A 22,767-nucleotide genomic window follows, 5' to 3' on the forward strand; every position below is an offset into this window, starting at 1 on the left:
CATATGTTAGAAAAGGAATATAAGCTCATTCAAATATCCGACAATCTGGCTTTGAGTTTAGATAGTGCAGTGTTTTCTTCACAGTAAGTTCTTTCGGGGATCCTATGGGTGACATGATTCTTGGGGAAGGTGACAGAGGGGTTCAGTGTGCTGTGCCTGGCACTGTAGCCATCACCTTTATCCCACTTACATGCCATTTTCATAACTGGCCAAGTGGCTGCAAGTATCAGCTTTGATGTGAGACCTGCACAGATTGAAATCTAGACTTACCAGCTGTGCGACCACAGACAAGTTACTTAATATCTCCGTTGATTTCCTCATTGGTAAATTAATCATTAATTGATCAGTTTCCTCATTGGTAAATTAAAATAGTACATTATTCCATAGGTTGATGGATGCCACTGCCTCCCTTGTCAGCCCCCTAATTAAATGACGCCTTACATAAGAAAATGTTTTCTCCCTCCCTTTCCACTCCTCTCCTGTTCCCTCCTCTCCTCCCATCTCACTTTTCAAGCGAAATTGCTTTCTTGGTGAAAACATGGCATGAGACTCCTTGTCTTCATCATCCCGGAGCAGCTGGGGAACGGGGAGGCGTGAGAAGATAGCTTTGAGAAGCAGGGATTGGCTGGCCAAGCTAATAAAATTTTGTGGCTTGTGATTTTATAGAGCATAGCCCCACAGCCATGCCACCCTCGTAGACCTCTCTTAAAGCATTCTTTTCTAATGATCAGACATATAAATTAGCCATGTTGGACTTACCAGCGGTTGCTTATAATGTCTTGTTTTGCACATCGACAGAGGAGACAAAGCTCTTCTTAGCTACCGCCTTTAGCTGCAGCCAGGCATGGGACATCTTTTAATTCCTGTATCTCAGAGACAAATGCAAAACTCTCTCAAGGCCAGACACTGGCTTTTGTTCCTAGTGATGGTCATGACTTGTCATTGTCTCCCTGCTGCAGAGAAGATTCTCCAAAGAACAGAAGGAGACTAATAATTCTAGACCAGTCAGCGATAGGCAGGACTGATGTTGGCCTGGGGGCATAGGGAGTCTGAATTAATTCACAGGGTATTGCAAGGGTAGCTCTGGAAGCTAGAGGACACACAGGAGAGACTGAGGGCCTTGGTGTGTGAGTCAGGAGAGACTGGGGCTGGCGCTTCTTTTCAAGGGCAGCACAATAGGAAAGAGAAAGGATGTCTTTGGAAATAGACAGACCTGGTTTTGAGTACTGGCTTTGCCCTTAGCCGTGGTGTCAGGAAGTGAGTTTGCCATTTCAAATCTGTTTTCTCATCTTTAACTTGCTGTTTCACTTAATGTATCATAAACATCTACCTATATTAGTATATGTGGACCTACTTTCTCCTTTACAACAGCTGGATAATATTCTGTAAATGGGTGTCTTATAGTTAAGGTAACCGTTTCCCTGTAGATGGTGGTGTGGACTTAACATATTAAAGCCTTAACCCTCACTGTGGCTGTATTCGGAGATGGGGCTTCTACAGAAGTAATTGAGGTTAAGTGAGGTCATAAGGGAGAGGCCCTGATCTGCTAGGATAGGTGTCCTTATAAAAAGAGACATCAGAGAGTGAGCTCGCTCTCTGAGTGTACCTAGAAAAGGCCATGTAAGGATACAGCGAGAAGGTGGCCGTCTGAGAGCCAGAAAGAGAGCTCTCGTTAGAAACGGACCGTGCCGCTACCCTGATCTCAGCCTTCCAGCCTCCAGTACTGTGAGAAAATAAATTTCTGTTTTTCAGGCCCCCTAGTCCATGGTATTTTGTTATGGCAGCCTGAGCAGACCGATACAGATGGATATTCAAGTTGTTATAATTTTCCCTTGCTATAGACCACTAAGATACACATTTTTGCTGAATGCATTCACTTGTAGGGTCATAGGATATTTCTTTGTCCCTTCTCTTTTATTATTAAAATTTTTATATACACCAAAAAGTTGAAGGAATATTATCATAAACTGCCACGTACCCATCCAACTGTGTCTAACAGTTATCATTTTAAAACATAGTTGAAAAATTACACTCTAAAAAAGCCTGTTAATAGCTGATACCTCCCAAAACACACACAAATAATGTAAGAGAGAGAAAGCTTTTAGTTTTTACACAGAAAGAAATGAGTGTTCAGACCCTTGGCTTGAATGGAATGAAAAGGTCTCTTCCAGGAGGGTTATCATTGGTCAGATGCATTTTTTTTTTATCCTCTGTCCCTTTGTCCTTGTCTGTCCTGTGTCTCCGCTCACTTTCTCCCTCTTTGGGCACACATGTTCAGCCATCTGTATCACTTGACTGTCTCTCCTTAGATGTATGGCCAATAGGCCCCTTTGTTCAACCTCAGAGACCTAACTAGGCCAACCCCTTGACTTGAAAGCTGAGAAAGATAACAGAAGCTTTCCATGCTGAAATTCTTTCTGGTTCCAGCAAAATACTATGAGCGAAATCTTTTATTTTGTATTCTATGAGACTCTGTCACAGTCCCCTCTGGAGGGTAGGGTGGGGGAAGCAAGTTGCATGCATGGGTTACCATGGGGACAGACAAGTCATAATGTTTGGGGTTTTAACTTGACAAGGTTTTAGCAGTTTGGAGTAATTTCATTGTCAATCATCCATTAAGTCACTCCTAATGAATTACCGGGAGTATCTTTGCTCTTCAGATGTACATTGGATGAGCATGATTCAGGCAGAGAGCAATGTTAAAAGCAGTAAGACGACAAACCATCATTAATTTGTCAACTTGTTGCAAATTGAGTGGCCTCTTGTCTGAGGAAGTTTCCAGGAGTCACCAGAGTGGACCGCAAGTTGACATGGCTGTTTTTTAGACTAAGTCTTTGCTTATCAGTCACACCAGGTAGGCTTGTTGCCTCCCAGAATCCTATGTGACTTAATGTCCCCAGGGACGGGGAGCATGGAGGTTTTTCAGAGGAGGAAAGGGGGCTCTGAGAGTTGGCCAGGGGCACCTTGACCCTGACACCGTCTTTCACTTGGAGACTGAGTGTAGCACATCTATTTTTATCAAAGTGCCACTTTCCACATAAAATGTGTGTAAAGGGTTCTCTCTGGCTGCCCCCTTCCACCAATTTCAGCATGAGAGGGTGTGCCAAGACCAGAAGGTTCTTCCATGTTTGTCGTTGCTTTGGAACTTGGAGGCCTTGCTGGTTTCTAAGGCCCACCACAATGGTGCCGCCCCACGCTCCAGTGTCCTCACACGCCACCCCGGCTCCAGCCTGATGAAACACTGCGGTTCCCCAAACTTGCTACAATTTCTCTTACTTCTGAAAAGGGAGCTTCTTTTTATCTAGCGTGTTCTTCCTTATCCCGTCAAGCGGGTTAAATCCGCTTTTCTGTAGATGTCAATCTCTCCCGGAAGTCTCATCTGAGCCCCTGAAAGGCCGGGTGAGAGGCCTCCCATCTCCCGTACCGTGCAGAACTTACTCTCCCGTTGCATTGCCCATCTCCTCTATTGAGCTGTGACTTCCCAGAGGGCAGGCACGACATTTTGTTCTCTCTAGAGATGCTGGCTTCCAGCTTGCAAAACGGCTTGCAGCGAGAGGACGCTCTGCAAATATTAATGGATAAACACAAGCATATGTCACTCCCCCCAGGTGACTCTCAGGGACCTTTTGGGCAAGCCACAAAATGGATCCTCCGTCTATCAGCATCTTTGAAGTGGTACCCTCCTTTGCTGTTACAGCTGTTATGAATCTTTGCCTGTGAGCCCATAAGATGTGCCCAAGGACAACGAAAAGGCTTGATTCAGGATTTTAAAATCAATGTAGCTAATTAAAAAATAACTAAAACTGAAAACAAGTTCAGAAACAATTAAGATAATTAAAATATCACTACCTTAATTGAGATCAAGCAGTGAGCTTAAAAAATACAATTAATTTAAAAAACTTTTGTAACCTATAATTAAGCTTTTGAATTCATTGTTTTTCAGTTCAACAAATCTCTTTTTAAATCAATTCATTTCTTGAAAAGAATTTTTGTAAAAATTATTTGGAACTATATCACGTGCCAGCCGACACTTGATTTGTTTTTGTGCACGTGCAGGAAATATGAAATTAACCTCCTGTGGGTATCTGCTTTGTGCTAGGCACATTATCCTGTGCGAGTCCACCCAAGTCCCGCATGTATAAGACAGAAGAGGCAGAGGGGACACAGGACTTGGCTGCCTTATGGGGATTGCTGCTTTCTATCACCAAGCATGTGCTTGGAGAGAACAACTTGGAGCACAGTCTCCAGAAATCATTAGCACCTTGACAAGGAAGCTTCTAACCCTGGTCGGGGTTATCACTAACACTCAGCCTTTCTCGCTCTCCTTTCCTCCTCACCTGTACAGTTTTTCTGTACCTCATTAAAAAGCTTCTCAAATGCCACTTATTATTCAGGCGTTTTATCATTCCCTTTAGAAAGTGGAGCCAAACAGCCCTGTTCAGAACAGGTGCTGGGCGCCTTTCGCCAGTGTCACCCTGAGTCTTGGAGCTGCTAGGAAAATTGTATTTCAGAAGCCACATTTAAATGGAAATGACACACTCCTTTTACCATCCACATCCCCTTTTAATTCCAATGTTGCTGTTTTTCAAAAACAAGATGCGTCCTGGTGATTAAATAAACGCTGACAGCTTAATTTGTTACTGTTTTGTTGTTCTGTGAAGTTCATTTAAATAATTCGCATACATGTTTGAAGTATTCAGTCCCTAGTAATTAATTTTTAGCCGACTTGATTTCTATATGCAAATTGTTAAGGAAGTATGTGTGTAGAGTTAAATAACTGATGATTTTTATTTATTAGTGTTTTTGGTTGGAGTTTTTTGGTTGTTTTAGATTTGTCAGCTTCAGGCATGGAGTAGGGGTGATCTATAATATTCGCCTAATGGTAGGGTGACAGATGACAAAGTTGCAGAAAGAAAATTGACCAGGCCTCTAGTCACTTGACACAGTTGAGGGAATTACTGCATTCTGAGACAGTAGGCAGAGGGCACGCTCGCCCACGGCTAGGTACGCCATTTCTGGGGGAACACTGAGGCCGCTGTTTGTGGAACATTGGGGCAGTCCTGTATGGCCCTGCCGAGGCAACACCAGGCCCTCTGGCGTCCCCTTCCTTTCACCCCTTAAGATTCATTCTGCACAGAAGGCTCTCTACTTGGAGTGAGATGGGGCCCACAATCAGCTTTTTAAAGGAGATTGTAGGTGATTCTCATGCTGCTCACTTTTGATGGTAAGGAGTTTGGGTTCTGGAGTCAACTCCCCAGGTGTCAGATGCCCTCTGCCCCTCTCACCAGCAGCCTTAAGACCTTTGTAGAATGGGCGTGTGACCAGCAGCTACCTCCTTGGGTGGTGGTGAGAATCCAGTAACCTAGTTAGAGAGCTTAGTTCACTGCCTGCATGTTGGAAGCCCTGGGTAAGTGTTACCATTGTTCTTGCTATTATGGAGCCTTGTTAGTCACTTTAGGAATAAAATACAGACACACAAAAACGAACAAACACCTAAGAGGTCTTTTCTAAGCACTTACAAATATTAGCTCATTTAATCCTCGTGACAGCCAAAAGCCATAGTAGATACTCATATTGCCCCCATTTAACAGAAGAGACAATTGAAGTGCAGAAGGTTGGTAAGCGGTGAAGGCAGACTTCAAACTCAGAAACACGCGGCTGAGAGCCTGTGCTCTTCCAGCTGTGCTCGGCTGACTTACTTGCCTTGAAAGTGCACTGTCCGTGGAGGCCGTTGTGGTTGCAGTGTGCACTTTGCTTGTTTGTAAAAGTTGACTGCAGAAGCAAAAAAGAAGCTCAAATATGGCCATAAAGCTTATCATGTAGTACTGCAGGTTTTGACACCCATCACTCTAGGCCAGCCTGTTGGTCTCCACGTCTGAGCTCCACTTCACCGAAAATCCCAGAGACTCTGTGGCCCTTAGCACCTATCAGGGCAGTGCCTCTCAGCTAGTACCTGTGGCCAGGGTGACCAGTTTTTGGTCCTAAGTTTCTTGAGATCTGTATATGTTTTACTTCATCCTATGGTGGCTGAAAAGTGTGAGAAGGGGCAGTAAAGGACTGGCACAGTCCTTCATTAGTGGTCATCTAGTCATCGTTCTTCATCGTGGGCTCACTTTTGGATGAGACTTGGAAAGCAAATCTAAGTTGGTTGGACTGCTACCTGGGTTAGGGTGGGGGACAGTGCACAAGGAGATCACTGGCCTGAGATGCACCAGCCTCCTGACTTCTCCTGTGGGCGTCCCCAGGACCAAGAGAGTTCCATGTGGGACCAGGAAGTTCCTGGTGCAAGTTAACCGGAGGTCCAGCCTCAGAGGACTTTGAGAGCAGACACAAGCCCCCTGCATCTTCCTACAAGAGGAAGCCCTCAGCTAAGGAACTCCGAGTGAACACTCTCTCGGGGGCTCAAATCAGCCTCTCTTGTCTTGCAGCCATTTCCTTTTGCTAAGGCATAGCAGCCAGGTACATCCCCTCGGAAGTAGTCTCTGCCAGGCGACTCCCCTGGGGCACCAACCAGGACCCCAGTCTTACTGTTGACCTGACTGAGAATGCAGATTTATAGTAGCCAAAGCTGCTGCAGTGGAGGAAGCCGCCGGAGCTCTTCAAGCAACAGAAATGCCTTTGGATGGTTGTGTTTAGGTCCCTTGAGACGGTCCCGGCAGCTGTCTGAAGAAAATGAGGCTGAGTTTCTGGGCCCGGGGCTGAAAAAGTGATGACTTCCTCGAAGAGCAGGGGGTCACCAGGGATGAGGGGCCCGGCGGTGGAGGGGACGACGGCACATCTCATAGCAGTTCTGCTATCCCTGTCTGGATGCCGATTTGTTTAACCAAATGTTTGCATGGGGAGGACATGGGAAAGCATCACCTCCCTGGCTGTGGTGAGCAGTTACGAAAGATCCACCACCTAACAGGCTTCAGGCCGCAGGGCGGGGAGGTGGCTCCATTGCTTTTGTTTTGCAGAGAATCCCCTGTGGCCCCTTCTGTGCGTGATGAGCTTGGCCGCCTAAGCATGTGGAACTCTGATGAGCCCAGGGCCTGCCGCTCTGTCTGCTCTAGGAAATGTTGCAATATATTTACTGCTGCCCTTGGAGACCCTTTCTCGAGTGACTTGGTTGAATCAACTTTCCCCCCTCTCATGATTCGCATGCAAAGAACACATTTCCTAGTCAGATGGAATATCTCATGAGGCCCAGACTTGCCTCCCCTCATTGGAGTGTGCTGGCCGCCCAGCCGGGGTGCTTTTTCTCTCTTTGCTTTTTCAAAGTCCTGCCCATCCTTCAAGATCCAATTCACACATTAATGCTTCATTAATCCTTGCCCCAGAAATTGATTTCTATTTTTTTTTCTCCAGCTCTGTTATCACTTTATATGCCCATCATGACCCTTATCTGATTCTCCCTAGCACAATAAATATTTATGGGTAGGCTTTTTTTCCCCTTCCGTATTGTATTGTAACTGTGTGTGGCACAAAACTATCTTGCACGTCCTGAAGTTCTTCGCAAAACTTAAAAATAGACTTATTTATGCACATTGTCCATGTAGATTGAGCTAAAGCCAAAGAAACACTGTCCTCAAGGACTTTTTATATTATAGGAAGTAAGTAAAACTAGGCACAGACGAAGTCATCAAAAGCAATAGCAGACAAATAACCAAAGAGAAAAGTAGCTCTTGGTCCTTGGAGCATAGAAGATTCTAAAGGATTTTAAAAGTAATTCCCGCTGAAGATGAAGGTACTGAATCTCCCCACGGTGCAAAGGAATCGCTATCCTGATGCTGAGAAAAACATGGGCAGTAGACACAGAATTCCCCTGGTTTGGGTTTTCACAGCAATCTGCACCAGCCTAAGAAAACAAAGCAGAGTGCAAACACATGGTCTGTTTACTTCCCACTTGTCTATTTGAGTAGAGATAGAAATTAATTTTTCCCTGGCGACCCTAACCGCCCTCTTCTTGTTCTTTTTGCCTCAGCCCTGGACCCATCCAAAGACCCCTGCCTGAAGGTAAAGTGCAGCCCTCACAAAGTGTGTGTGACCCAGGACTACCAGACTGCTCTGTGTGTCAGCCGCAAGCACCTGCTCCCCAGGTAAGGCGGGAGGCTGGGAGGTGTTCTCCAGCTGGTAAATCTGAGGGTACCCCACATCTGAGTGGGACAGCAGGCAGAGGGGCGCAGATGTTTATGTCGCCTTTTTTTTAATGGTACTTGATGCCTCCATTCCTGCCATGCTGTTCAAACCCAGATTTACGAAGAATGTCAATATCTTTATTTCCTTTAAATCAACTTTATTTGACCCTGAGCAAAGGAATAGAAAATCTTTTCTTGGTCATTATTGGCACTGTTTCTCCTCCTGAGGTGACCCTAGGATCCGGTAAGTTTCTGGCTAAGAAAACAGCAGTGAACCTTCAGTCTTCTGGTTGCTACCAAAGTCCTCACTGTGGACATCCTTCGAGGTCCCTTGAGGCCCGAGGACTTTCTGCTTCCATGACCATGTAGGAAGGACATGGGCATCTCTGCCAGGCTAGGGGGCCCTGGTTTGGGATCCTGCTACCTCCAGAGCACTACACCAGCATTCCTCCTGGGAACATGTCTTGCTCTTTCCTCAAGAGGAAGCACCTGGTTTCCCCACACTCCTTGAGGGTCCTTAAAGTCTTTGCCTCTTACCCCTACCCACTCCCAGCGTTATCATTAGGAGTCTACAAATGACAGATCGAGCCTGGATTTTAGGCTACTTCTGTCTCAGTCCTGCAAAAATATTCAAAGCAAGAAAGTAGACACAGAAACACAAAGAGTGGGCTTTCTTTAAGAATGGGGTTGGATGAGGTAGAGGTGCGAGAAAGGTGCCGCTTCTGCCCCTCTCCTTGTACCGCCTGGACAGTGGAGAGGTGGGGCAGTGGGCATTGGGAGTTGTGACACCCGGTGACACCTGGTTCTGGATTCGGCAACTTGCTCTGCCATTCACCTGCATCACCTTAGGCAACGAAAGCAGCCTTTCTGAAACTCGATTCCCACTGAGATCTGCCTTCCTATAACCTTTGCTCCTTAGTAGCGGTTCGGCCCTGGAACCCTGCAAAATGTGTCCTGTCCCATTTCTTAGTTCATGAAGGCTCAGCAATGCTGGCCCCTTTGGCTGCTTCTCTTTGGATATGTTTTAATTATCCTCAGTCTCCTAAGTCAAGGGTCCCCAACCCCAGAGCCGTGAACCAGGTACCAGTCCATGGCCTGTTAGGAACCCAGCTGCACAGCAAGAGGTGAGCAGCGAGCTAGTGAGTGAAGCTTCATCTGTATTTGCAACCGCTCCCCAGCTCTACCCTCACCGCCTCAGCTCCACCTCAGATCATCAGGCACTAGATTCTCATAGGAGTACTGGTTCCAGGTGCCAAAAAGGTCAGGGACCACTGTGGTTCCTACGTGATTCCCTTTGAGCAGAATGCCCGCCCCCCACTGCCTCTACAAACATGCTGCCTGCAGCAACAGTCCTAGCTTCCGTGCTCACCTAGAAATAGTCAACCTTTGTCTCTGTAAGACTGAGGTGTGAATTATTATAATCTTTTCTCTTTCCCAGACAAGAGTGCTCCCCCTGGAAGTAAAGACAGATCTCACCCCCCAAAACTCTAGCATGTTCCAGGCATTGGGCTCAGCACTTACATCCTGGAATTTTTCCAGCCATTTTGTCAAATTGGTATTTTTTTTATTCCACACTAAAGATGAGAGAACTGAGGCAAAGAGGTATTAGTAATTTGCTTGTATATCAAGAAAATGGCAGCCATGATTCATATCCAGGACCGTCTAGATCCAAAGTTTACCATGTGTTGGCTTCTTCGTTTGACCTGTCCTTGTCTATCCATTTATTCATTGTCATTCAATAAAAGGGCATTGAGTACCACTGTGTGCCAGGTTTATGTCAGGCACCAAGGCTAGAGAGGTAAACAAGAGACCCTGTCTCCAGCCTCAAGGAAAAGCAAGTTCGTTGCAGAGTGGAATGTAAAAAATAATTTTTTTTTATATTATAAATTCTTTTTAAAGTGTACATACTCTGAGAAAACTATCCTAGATTCTCCTGCCACCCTTGATTTCTTCCTTCTCTGAAAGAGCAAGGCTGAGGCCTCTTTTGCCACACATACCCAAATACCCTTTGGAATAGAGCTCTAGGTTGTTTAGCCATCGGGGGTGGGGATGGGGATGGTGTGTGTGTGTGTGTGTGTGTGTGTGTGTGTGTGTGTGTGTAATGCTGAGAGTCCATTGTCTGTTTCCTCCTAGAATATAGACCTTTCTGAAAGTGCCAGATAAGAGATTTTTAGTTTTAAGTTCAAATCTGTTTGAGATGGAGGCAGCAAACTCATTGGTATTCAAGCCGATCCAGATGTAAATGGTGTTTTTCTGGGCATGCCATGTTTCTGTGTATGAAGCACCAACACCTTTTTGCCTGCATTGAAAGTGTAGTCCTCATCTCCTGGTGACCACAAAATTGCAGTGTCTCAAAGCGTGGATTTGGAAATGAGACCAATCTGAGCTCCATTCCGAGGTTATGTGACCTTGGCAAATTACTACCTGAATTTGTGCTTCCTCATCTGTAAAATGGGTTTTTCTATGGCCTCTTCTATTTGCTGGAATACATTATCTAGTAATTATTACAGAGGGGGTTCATGGGTAGTAAATTTTACAAATCCTCACATAGGGTATTTCGTGTGTGTGTTTGCATGAGAGTTCAATTAGATAAAGATATGTAAAGTACATGGTCTAGCACCATATAATGACAGGTCTCTTCTAATTACTAAAGCAGGTAATTGTTCTTATTGTCTGATTCGTTTTGGAAGGTCAGCCAGGAAGCCCCAAAGTAGCATCCTCCTGAAAGAAAGGAGCTCCAGGTGCCCTGGCCCCCTCCCAGTCTGCCCTTGCAGCTCCTGCCTGGGGAAGCGTGTGAGGTTTAGTGTGAAGGTCACAGTGTCACTTTTGCTGCCCACTTGCTTTGTGACTCACAGCAGGTAAGGACCAAGAAGATGAGTGCATTTCTGATAATAGTGTCCCTTTGTTCATTGGAAAAGCAAATCCAAAGAAGAGGCTGATTGATGAAGTATGCCACTCCCTTCTTGGGATTTTGGAGGCAGCCTGAACTGGGGAGGCCCTGCAATGGCATTGGCTGCGGTTGGGGGTCCAGCCTCCCTCCCCTCCCTCTCAGAGTCTGAATTACTCGGCTCACCGTATCAGCCAAGTGCATCCTCTTCTTAGGGTCTTGGACACCTTCCCAGATGAAACAGCTGTCCTTCCACATTATACTTCAGGGGTCCCCTCTGACCAGGGAGACTATGTTGACAACTGCACATATTCATCAGTCAGGGAAGTAATCTATCTCTCTGTGAAACATCTATAGGCAATTCCATGAGCCAGTCTGGGCTCTGCAGCAGCTCGAGAGGCAAATCCTGCCTGTCAGGCAGGCAGGAGGGCACACACATGGAGAGGCGGCTAGGCCAGCCTTGGGCTGATTATGAGGCTGCAGACTTAGGCTGTCTTTGGAAGCAGACTGAGATAGGACAGTGAGCACATCAATGAGACAATTTCATTAGCTTTCCTTGCTTGTGCAGATTGAGTGGAGAAGCCAGCGGTTTGATGTACACATCTGTGACTGCAGAGTTCAGGGCAAGCAATTTTGGGTAGGGGTCCAGGCGGGGCAACTAGCCCTCCCCCTGCTGGAATTCTTTTCCTTTATTAGGGTAGTTTTGGGGTGTGAGTTTGTATTTGATTTCTTCTAGAGGCTTCAGCTAAACTAACATTCTTTTTGGAGAATTTTCTTTGGAAATTCTTTGTTTTATGTCTTCCGGCTGTTAAGCTTGGGAAAAGGAGAATTTTTGGTAGTGTATTTGCCTTTCTGGTTCTCCACACAGGTCATTTATACACTAGAGAGCAGTGTGAAGGCAACATGGAATCAGGAAGCCTTCTCTTAGGTGACTTTTAAAATATATTGTATTTTTTATAATGGTACTTGTTACTTTTTATAGAAAACACTGACAATATAGAAAAGTAAAAAGAAACAAGAAATAGGCAATGGTCATATAATCTAAAAACAGGAATTAAAACATTCCAGAATATTTCCTTCCATTCTTCTAGTCATAGGTTTTGTTTACTGGTTTATTTTTTGTCAAAAACTTGATTATTGATGATGCCTAAAAGTTTATATTGGCCTCTTCTCAGTTAATATTTATAAATGAGTATTTTTATGATTCTACAAACCTTTTTATATTTAAATTTTAATGATGTATAACATTAACATACTATACAAAAAATAACTTGAAATGGATCACATACCTAAATAAGAGCCAAGACTATAATACTTTTGGAAGGAAACAGGAGTAGCAACCTTGAGTTTGACAAAGACTTCTCAAATAGGACATAAAAAACATGAACTATAAATGCCAAAAAAAAAAAACCCACCTTAAATTGGATTTCATCAAAATTAAAAACTTCGACCTTCAGAAGACACTGTTATGAAAACTAAAAAAGCCACACTGGGAGAAAATATTTGCCAAACATGTGTCTGACAAAAGATTTGTATCTAGAATGTGCAATGAAAGCTTATGTCTATACAAAGGCTCACTCACGAGTGTTCATAACAGCTTTACTGGCAATAGCAAAAAGCTGTAAACAACCCAAGTAGCAATCAACAGATGAATGAATAAACTATGGTATATCCAGTAGAATGAAATACTACTTAGCAATAAAAGAAGTAAGCTATTCATACACCTAACAGCATAGATGAATTTCACAAATATGCTGAGTGAGAGAAGACCAAAAAAAGAAGAGGATGTACCATATGATTTCCATTGATAAGAAATACGAAATGATGCAAGCTAATTTATGGCGACAGTAAGTCTCATTGGTTGTCTGGGGGAGCAGGTGGATGAAATGCCTGAGCAATCGCTAAGGCTCGATAATGGAAAATGGATGCTCAGGGCAAAGAGACAATTAAGACAAACTCTGGTCTTAGATGCCAAAGATCCTCCTGGCAAATGGGTTTGTTTGAGGAGGAAGAGTTTTTAATACAGCAGTGTGTTATTCTTCCTGACTTCAGTTTTAAAAATATTCTCTTAGGCTTTAAAGAAAACACCCTGTAAGGGCCAGAGGGGTGGACAGAGAGTCTTACCACCTGCAGAGGACTGTGCAGTCGGGGACTGGCTGCAGTCAGGATGGCTGGTTCTGATTTATTGTTCTGGGTAGGTGAGAGATGAGGAAGGGCAGGGGCTTCTCCCTACAGAGCACTGAACATTGATTTTACCTCTCTGTTGCCATTGATTTTTATTTGGAGAATGGAAAATTGAAGCATTTGTTGTAAGCCTTCCAGACAAGCCATATTCTCAGATTCTGCAAGTGCACTGTGAGGAGGAAGAAAGGCGTGCACCCTTGCAAGCCTTTGGGGAGCAGTAGTAACTAATCTGGTTTTAAATAAGGAGCCTACTGTTCAATGGGCTAGGCCTTTCTAACGCAGTGACCCTTTATCTCCACTTCCTAATTATCTGGAATAACAACGAATTCTCTGCAGCAGCAAAGAATTCAGATTCAGTGGAGGCTCCTAGTGTAGTAGACCAATCTGAGTGCTTTCTATCTTTTATGTGAACTTGAAAAAAAGAATCAAAGTGTTTGAGGTCAGAGAGAAGTACATCACAGAATGTGCCTCAAATACCAAACTCTCAGAGGATATTTGAAAGGATGATGGTTATTTCATCTCAGTTTTGTTTTACAACAAAGACTGCCTCCCGCTATAGGGGCTTTGAATGAGTTGATTATACATACACATATCTCTCTTGGTTTGGAAGACAAATGGCTACGTGGAAGGTGGGTGATTCCTAGGTACCTGGGTGGCTTTCTGGTGCTTCGGAACTCGAGGCATTGGCAATTACTCAAGTGCGATCATGCCGACATCCCCCAGTATGATTTTATATTTACGCCGGTCACACCAGTTCTCCAGGAGGCCCGTGCATTGCCTTGTGTTCTGTTTCAGCCTTGGGGGATCTTCATTTGTCACATTGTGGGTTCTGGGTCTGGATAGGGTGGTAATGAGGGCTTGGTGCTATTTCTAGGCTGTCTGTGGAATTAAAGCTGAATTTTGGGTTGGGGCCCACTTTCGAATCAGTCACCTTTATAAAAAGAAAAAGCACTACGGTCTGTTTTGCAAAGTCCTGATACTGGGCACTGTGAAGAACAAAGGGAGAATAGTTAGTTCAAGGGATGCCATTAACTGACCACCTACTGTGTTAGGCACACATAGCAGAAGGGATCTTGCTTACTTCTCCCAACAGTCAGTTAGGTCTGTATTATGATCCCCATTTTTCAGATGAGACTATTGAGCTTTTAAAAGTAACTGCCTTGATTGCACAGGGCCGGGAAGGGGCATATTTAGAATCTGAATGGAAGAATGCCATGCGGCCTCCTCTGCTGCAGCCATGGGTGTGAGCTCTTACTGGCTGGTAGAAGTTCCCTGCAGTGCTGAAGCCCACCAGCCACCAGCCAATCTGCTCCTAGTCCAGGAGGCACCACTGGGCACAGGCCTGGGCTCTTCTCTCCCAATTCCTGCTCCTTACAGGGAGCTCAGTGGGGGCCTATGTGTTAAATCTATTGTCTCTTTTCTGTGCCATAGCAATACTGGGTTCGTTTTTCCCCTTTGCATTTGTTTTTAAAAAGCAACCCTTCAAACTACATGTCACTTAAACATAGTGATATTTAATAACCTTAAACTATAGCCTTTTTTAAAAAAAAAACAACAAAAAAAAAAAACAAGTACTGTATGTCTGCCCATAAGGGCCTAGCTGCTACTGGGGCCTTCACTGAGCAAGATTTCTTAACTCAAGCCAGTTGCCTTCGCTCGCTCTCTCTCTCTCTCTCTCTTTTTTTTTTTTTTACCTTAGACTGAGGGTATCGATTAGACAATCTTGATGACAAGAGTAGCAGAGAGTAAAGGCAATTCATAATGGAGATTTGAGTAATTGGGTGGAATTTCTAGTCCCTTGGAGCCGGGGGGACGGAGAGGCAGATCTTATGTTGTGAGGCAAATTCACAAGGCAAGTTTTATAAATGCATTAAAAAAAATACATCAGTCACGATTGCCAGTAAAATTTGCCAGACCCATATCGTGCTCTGCCTTATTTTTGTTGTTGTTTTTGGTTTTGTTTTAAACCAGATGAGGTCTCCCAGTAAGTCTAATGGCCTTCTGCCTGGCTGGCCAGTTTCTGGGTGTGGCTTAAACGGACCAGAGCCTCTGCCCTACCAGAGCCCCCCCCAAGCACCGTCCACTGGGCTGGCATCTCCCCTTCCCAGGCTGCCCTGCTAAGGAAGTCCTTCCACCAGCTGGGGCAGTTCCTATTTCCAGTGGGCCCCAAAGCACGGAATCGTGTTTCTTTGTTTGTTTGTTTGGTTGTGTTTTTTAGCTATGTCCTATCTGGAGGAGATTGAATTGTTTTGCTTTATGGTAGAATTCCCAGTGTGTGCCCGTGCCCAGATGCCAAGTTGCTGGAAAGTGAGAAAGCCAAGTGTCTGCGAAGCTGGGAAAGGCAGTTTCTAGGGCACAGACTAACTTAGCAGTGGCCTCCCTCTTCCTCCCTCCATCTCTGTTGAAAAGCATGAAGTGCCCCGCCCTGCTCTGTGGTTCTGCCTACAGAGACAGGGCTGCAGTTGTTCTGTTTATTGGTGTCTGTGCACGTTAAGGAATGTATATTTCAGGCATCAGATTTAAGTCGATTAGTGGAGGTTGAGGTGGGTGTGCCGGGTTTGAAGAGATAATCACTAGGTGTGCTTTCCACCAGGGCTCAGGGCGGCTGGGTAGCACACAGGTGTAAATCATTATATTAGCACATCCGCCTCCAAACACTAAGAAACAGACAAGCTCAAGCCCCGCTGCAGCTCACTGAGTGAAGGCGCCCACATAATCTGGAGGCACTTTATAGTATCTAGGTGTCCAAGCAATGCATGTGTGGCCCCTCACAAAACACATCATCCTCTTATTCAAAAGTGATCAGATTGAATTTTCCCACTTTCACTAACTTGTTCTAATTTTCTGAAACCTCTTTCCTTTGCTTTTGTTATTAATAAATCTACTGTGGCCTGCGTTGCTGCTCTGCCTAAACTCGTTAAGATCCCAACTCGCAGGTTTTCAGTTTAGACATTTTATATCTGATTAATTCAACCGACGAACCGTGAAAGACACTCTTTATGGCTACCATACACCACAGTAGGGCCCATCTGGGGCACTGACCATGTGAGTTCTGGGGCCAGAAAATGGACTCGGGATGATTTAGACAGGCATCCAAAGCTATCTTTAGAAGTACTTTTGTTTTAAATAGAATGTTCTCAAGCTAATGTTCTGTCTTTAATGTTCCTCGCAGAGAGAATGGGCAGGAGGGCAAGGTCTTCCATGCAGAGGGACAGAAGAGATGAAAGTTAATTAGTTTGGGGACCTTGGTACCTTTCCAAGGCACTCTCTTAAATGGTTTTTTCACAGGCACACACTGAAAGGGATGTGGCTCTGTTGTTGAGTAGTGAAAGTCCCCTCTTCCGGCCTGTCTTGGCCATGATCCTGCCACAGCTGGAGGTGCTGGTGTGTGTCATGCTTCCCAGTTACCTGATGGGAAGGAGGAGGCCCTGGACCAAACCTCCCATGGCAATGAAGAATTCCCAGGTGAAGACAAAGGGGGCAGGGCTCCCCTCTGGCCTGGAACTAGATTCCTTTTCCTGGCAGATGTCAGGGGAGGCTGTTTGTGAATACGGTGATGGAGATGAAGGCCTTTTGAACTTGAGTCCCTCCCGTCATCATTTTGGCAGGACTAGCTCTCAGAAATCAATTCACATACACCAGTGATGATGGGTTAAAGGTCACTAATTCAGATTCCATTTCGTTGGCATCTGAAAATTTCTTTATTTCACAAATATTTACTGTGCCTTCCATTTGCTATGCACTGCTGTGTGTTTTGAATTCTGATATGACTGGACATGGTCTATCCTTGTGGAGATAAAGTTTATTGGAAAAGACAGATAAAAATAAATTAAGTATATAATAGATTATGATAAGCAGTAGGCAGGATAAGACAGGGTGCCAAAAGGAAGCATCGCTTTAGGTTGGGTGAATGGGGGAGACCTCTAGGGGAGGTGAAAGGTGATGGGTGCCAGGTGGGTAGAGTCAGGACAAATGTTCGACGAGGAGGGAACATCCTTTGCAAAACTTGAGTCAGGGAAGGGGAAGGGACTCGGTGACCTCAAGGAAGTGAGAGGAGAGGCCTGCGCTGCAGGGACAGTGACTGAGGGGCTTGGCTGCATGAGGCTGGAGAGGGAAGCGGAGCCAGAAGAGCCTTGAAGGCCATGGGGCAGATTTGCCTCTCAGGCCATTTGTGAAGGGACATCTTGCATGGCTTTAAGTGGGAGAATGACAGAATTGTGTGGCTTAGGATGGACTGAATTTTCTTGAATAATCGTTCTTTAAACCAGATTGTGTGCTGTGTGAAAGAAGCTGAAGGAGTGTGTGTGTGTGTGTGCGCGCGCGCGCGCATGAGAGAGGGGATGAGGGGGGGAGGAAGGGAGGGAGAGAGTGTTTTGCATGTGCTCATGTGAAGATCCTGTAGATCTCTTTATTGAAGCTTATAGCCTAATAGAAGGGAGTAGGGACACAAATGTACATAATCTAAGCTGGAAAATAAAAAATTTCATGAAATAAGTTTCTAAGAGGAGAGCAACCATTTGTGGCTGCAGTTGGGGTTGGGACATAAGAGGAAAGCAGAGAAGGGACAGCATTAACTAGTAGTTTAAGAACATGTGAGGACACTCCAGCTCAGACACATTATGACTTGCTCAGTACTGCACAGCCTTATGGGGCAGAGACAGGGGACCTGAGCAAGTCTGCCCCAAAGCCCATCTTCTGTTTAAGAGCCACTCTGCCCTCCAAACACTTTCCTGAACTATCCGTTTCCTTATCAAATGATGACTTTAAAACCCACATCGTGGCATCGTGATAAGGAAAGCAGTAAGCATAGCGCTGGTACATAGTAGGTGCTTAATAGTCTCCCATCATTTCCAAAGGAACGATTAGATGGGGGAGCAATCCTTGCCAGCCTCACAGAGTTTCTCAGACTTGCATGAGCTCACAGATGCAAAGGCCTTGCTATTTTCAATGTTCTGGGGGGGGGGGGGGTTTCAGTTGTCGTGATCAGTAAGTTCCCTATTGGCAGAGTGCACACTCCCCTCCTCATTATGCTTATCCACTTACTTGTAATGTCCAGATCCCCTCTGGGATGCAAGCTCAGGTCTTGGCACACTGTAGGGATTCGCAACATATTGATGGATGAATGAGTCAGTTAAGTCAGGGAGGAGCTGACATTGCAGGTCTAGGCTGACGTTGTTAGCTGGGAGCTGAAAGGTCAGCCAGGCGCAAAGCAGAGCTCCAAGTAAGGGTCAGGGCTGATTATATCAGAGAGCAGAAGTATATCCCATTTCTTTTGTTTTCTGCACAGAACCTACCACATTCCTGGACACCCAGAAAATGCCCAGAAAGTGTCCGTGAAGCTCTACGGGGAAACGGGAGGAAACGTGTCAGTCTGGTGTCAAAATAGCCCTTTTCGTAGAAGAGAGCAATGTGCCCCAGACTCTGCACTCCTCCCCACCCTAGGGCTTGCTTCTTGGGCCCTCATCTCTGCCATCCTCTCTCTGTACTAAGTGACTGGGCACATCTAAAGGTCTGCTCTCTGGGGCCACAGGCTTGGACTTGGTGGTGAGAAGGTGTCATTTGTCTCACTGAGCCCTTGAGTCTCTCAAAGCTGGAGGTCTGTGTTGTTCAGAGTGCTGCAGAATGGCCTTTGGATCTGCCTTCAGGAAGGAAGAAGGAAAGGGACACGTGTTGGGTACCCGCTCTGCCTGCTGTTGGAGAAGGCCATGCCCACCACTCCCCCCCCCGCCCAAGCTCCTCTGACCCAGTCCTAAATCTATCCTCCTGCCTCATCCAGGAGGCTGGAAGGCTCCAGATGCCTCCTCTCTGAGCTCTGACTTCTCTGCACCTTGGCCCATGGGACTTGCCCTTTTGTCCTATAGAATAAGACAGGATAGGACTGTCTCCAGCCCATGTTACCCGCTCAGCTAGGAGGAAGCCTGGGAAGGTAGCAGACAGCATTCTTACGGGCCCATCTTCTCTGTCCCAAGGCGAAGCTGGTGTAGAGGGGCTGGGTGATGAGCTGCCCACCTCCTGAGAGGGTTTTCTCTTGGTAACTTCTACACACTGGTCCAGGTTCTGCTCTGGGATCGCACCGGGACACGCTGGTTTCCTATTCCCTGAGGCAACACATTCTGCTCATCTGGTCTGTACATGAGAGGGGTGGTGTTGGAGCTGGCCTTTGGGAAGGGGTGGGAGGACACTGGCAGGAAAGACAAGTGTTGGAGAAAACACAGGGCAATAGTTATTGGCCACCCGTCCAGAAAACTCCCCAGCACTGAAGGCCACAGAGGCAAGCAGGAACTTATCTGGGCTCCAGCTTCTCTCCTTCAACACTGGCCATGAAGAAAGCTTTCAGAGCAGGGGAAGAGTCGTGATGCTGATGTGGCAGTACCTGCCTTTGGTGAATGGCCCAGTGTCGAGGGTTTGTGGCGTTCAGCTGGATCTCCTTGAAAGCCATATTTCTATCAGCTCCCTGCCTGTGTCTTGGCCTGTATCGTCAAAAGCAGTGTCCCCGATGCTGTCTACCCACTTCTTCATTTTGCTAACTTGTTTTTCCTAAGATAGATCATGTGCAGCCCTGTCAGAATGCAATGCTTTGCTGCTGGTGACTAGAAAACAACTATGAGTATTTTTTCTCTCATACACCCATCCCATAATAATTGCACCCCATGAATGCAAGCACATGTTTTCTGTGATTGTAGCAGCAGAGCCTTGGTGGAAATGCACGTGTTAGCACTCACCCTTGTGTGTGCACCTGAGCTTACACACATTTAGCTGGAAGCTGTGTTAGCAAAACCCTCAGTCCTGGCCCCTCCTGTGAAGAGGCAGGATTGTGGATGCTCAGGAAGGGAGGCCAGATGAAATTCTTGGTCTTGAGCTTGCTTGCTTATCATATAATTTTTTTTTTCCAATTAGCACGTCCATTGCTAAAGATTTCCTCTAAGCTCTTGAGGCTAGAAAGGGACTTTCCTTTCTTGGGCCAGCAGACAAAGATTAAATGAGTAATCAAATAGGGGTGCTGAAGGTCAACGGATAATAGTAACAGTGTCTTTTCTGCTCCTTTTAGGAAGAAATGGATTTTTAAAGCAGAGTGCACGGCTATCCATTATCCTAAGGGAATAAAGAAAGCTCAACTGTTTACTTACATTTCCCTAATAGCTCGCTATTACACTGCTGGCTTGGCACTTTTCCTTAACAAAGCAGAATTCCAGTTGAGGTGTGCGTATGTGTGTGTGCACGTGTGCAAACTGTTTTTGTGTGTAGGCCCCAGTGGTCATGCTCATTAAACAAGCAGAACTTTGAATTAAAACCCTATTGTCTGCCTCACAGAGTCCCGTGGTGCTTTCAGCTGTGCTCTGTCACTCTCGTAATGGAAGGTGACTGCAGAAGCAGTCTCCAACCAGTTAGTGGAATTTGCATAATCACATCAGCCTGCTAATCTTCATGATCTGGTCAGGGAACACTGAGGGCATTGTGAGTTTAGCCCGGAAGTAGGTTTGACTGGGATCCCTGGACATATATATTTCATTTCAAGTGGAAGGAAACCTGGATTCAAGTAATGGTCAGAAATGTGTGTGTTACCAGAGATCTGGGTTTGTGATCCAGCAGGTTCCTTTTCTTCTTGTCCTTTGCCCATTGGCCACACGGATTGCTTGGGCACTCTCAGATGTGGAACGGTTTGGGTGAGTCCTGAAATTAGCAGTCAACTTCATATTCTGTAGGGATTTTCTTGCATATGTGAGCAGTCTGTGAGAATCTCTAGTGTCTCAAGATATCAATGAGAACAAAACAGTTCAGGCAGCACCTACCCTGACCAGATTCAATCATTCAGAGTGATGTGATGGTTATGTTGAACAGTAACCACTATATGCAATGTATGTTACAGTAAGTCCATTAAATACACCACTAACATTCTCTTTGCCCAAATTCTGGCATATAGTAGGTGCTTAATAAGTGTTTGTTGAAAAAGTAAAGATTATCTCTAGCATCCTAATCATAATCGGATTATTTATACCTTCAGTTTTGGTAGCTTTGTTTAAACAGATACTCAAACTATAGCCATGTGGAAATTTGGTTCACATTGGTTCACCTGACTCTTTGGACTTCACTGAAAATCCTAAGGACTGGTCAGAGAGCTCTTCCTTTTCAGCCCTCCTACCTGCACCTGGGAGGCCTTTCTTTTATTCCAACCACTCTGTCTTCTTTAAATACTACTGGAGAAGTGGGGGACTGGCAGACAGGTGTGGTTTAGGCAAGATGCATCTCTTTCAAAATTCCGAAAATACATTTCTCTTTTAGCTTTTGAATAAATTAAATCAGCAGTACATGGCTGTGAGACAGTCGCATGGCGGAGACACACACAGTGACCGAGCAGAGGTTCCCTTTCTCACAGCCTTGGTCCTGCCTCACGGAGGGTGCCTTCCGCCTTAGATGTGTGCCACCTTAATCATTTTCAGTTCGTTGACACAGGCACATGCAGTAATTCTGGAATCTCTCCTCTAGCTCTTGAATCTTCTCATCGGTGAAAAGTAGGTGCTTTCCCTGCATTATACAGCTTAGGTAAAAGGCAGTCACGGAAGCTCAAGTTGAAATGACCATAGTCCAGAGGGTGCTGTTCACATACACCTGGAGAGAGGTTCATGCTTTTGGAATTGGATCTATATCAGACACATACCTTTTTGGTGGCCCTGGTTCTGCTCGAAAACTTTAAGAATATGTACTTTTCCTATGAGTTTGAAGTTGCTTTAGAAACCTGGCTTGGCAGTGGTTTAGAAGTGTGTCTGATGATTCCCTGCTTATTCTGGGGCCTTCTTGTCCCTTCCGATATGTTTAAGCCTGGACCTGGAATGCATCATGAACCTCACCGTCTTTACCTGGGCCAAGTCAGGTAGGGCGAAGCCACACAAAGGTGCTGGCTTTCCTGTGGTCGATATGCCAGCTTGGATCAGTGGATCGATGGGTGCTCCGATATGATGACTGGAAGCCCACCTCGTGGATGTAGACCCTCCCATCCCCCACGGGTCTGCTCTGCTCATGAGGTCTCCCCGACTTACTCCCCAGCACAGCTGCCCATGTTCCGTCATCACTTTTCTCCCTCTTGGGGCTGTTGGGATGAAAAAATGAGACGATTAGTGTAAAGGGCTTAAAACTGTGCCTGGAGCAGGCTTCAAAACATGGTCGTTATTGTTGGTGGTCGTAACAGATTAGTAGCAGCAGCATAGTTAAGTCCTCAATAAAAGTTTAGCTGCTGCTGCTGTTGTTGTTGTTGTTGTTGTTGTTATTATTATTATTATTGCCCTTTTAAATTTCAATCTTCTCAAGAGAGTATGCCATACACCATCTGAGTACCCCAAAGCACTTAAGACACTCCTAGGCACTGCAGGGGGAATAAGTCCTCTTTTTACACTTTTCTCATAAATGTCTGTTTATTAGGAACATTGGACTCTGGACAGAATCTTGTGTCTGGGACCTTCTTCATTTAAAAAGGAAGGAGAGTCATGAGGCTATAGATACCCGTATGGAGAATGTCTCACGTGGGAGCCTGTCTATCTCATCAAAGCAGCTTTTGTAAATGACAGAGGACATTATGGTCTTCCT

The 22,767-nt window shown here is 45.4% G+C and overlaps 1 protein-coding gene across 3 annotated transcripts in view; it reads left to right on the forward strand.

Annotated features, from left to right (window-relative positions):
- SPOCK1 (SPARC (osteonectin), cwcv and kazal like domains proteoglycan 1) overlaps nucleotides 1–22,767 on the forward strand; it is a 451,375-nt gene that overhangs the window by 300,866 nt on the left and 127,742 nt on the right. For all 3 annotated transcript variants that reach the window (XM_036225148.1, XM_036225146.1, XM_036225147.1), the window contains one exon: nucleotides 7,964–8,078. In XM_036225148.1, the coding sequence (XP_036081041.1) occupies nucleotides 7,964–8,078 (115 nt within the window). The remainder of the gene's footprint in view (nucleotides 1–7,963; nucleotides 8,079–22,767) is intronic.

The sequence above is a fragment of the Rousettus aegyptiacus genome, unplaced genomic scaffold (assembly GCF_014176215.1).
Source record: "Rousettus aegyptiacus isolate mRouAeg1 unplaced genomic scaffold, mRouAeg1.p scaffold_m13_p_7, whole genome shotgun sequence".
Lineage (NCBI taxonomy): Eukaryota > Metazoa > Chordata > Mammalia > Chiroptera > Pteropodidae > Rousettus > Rousettus aegyptiacus.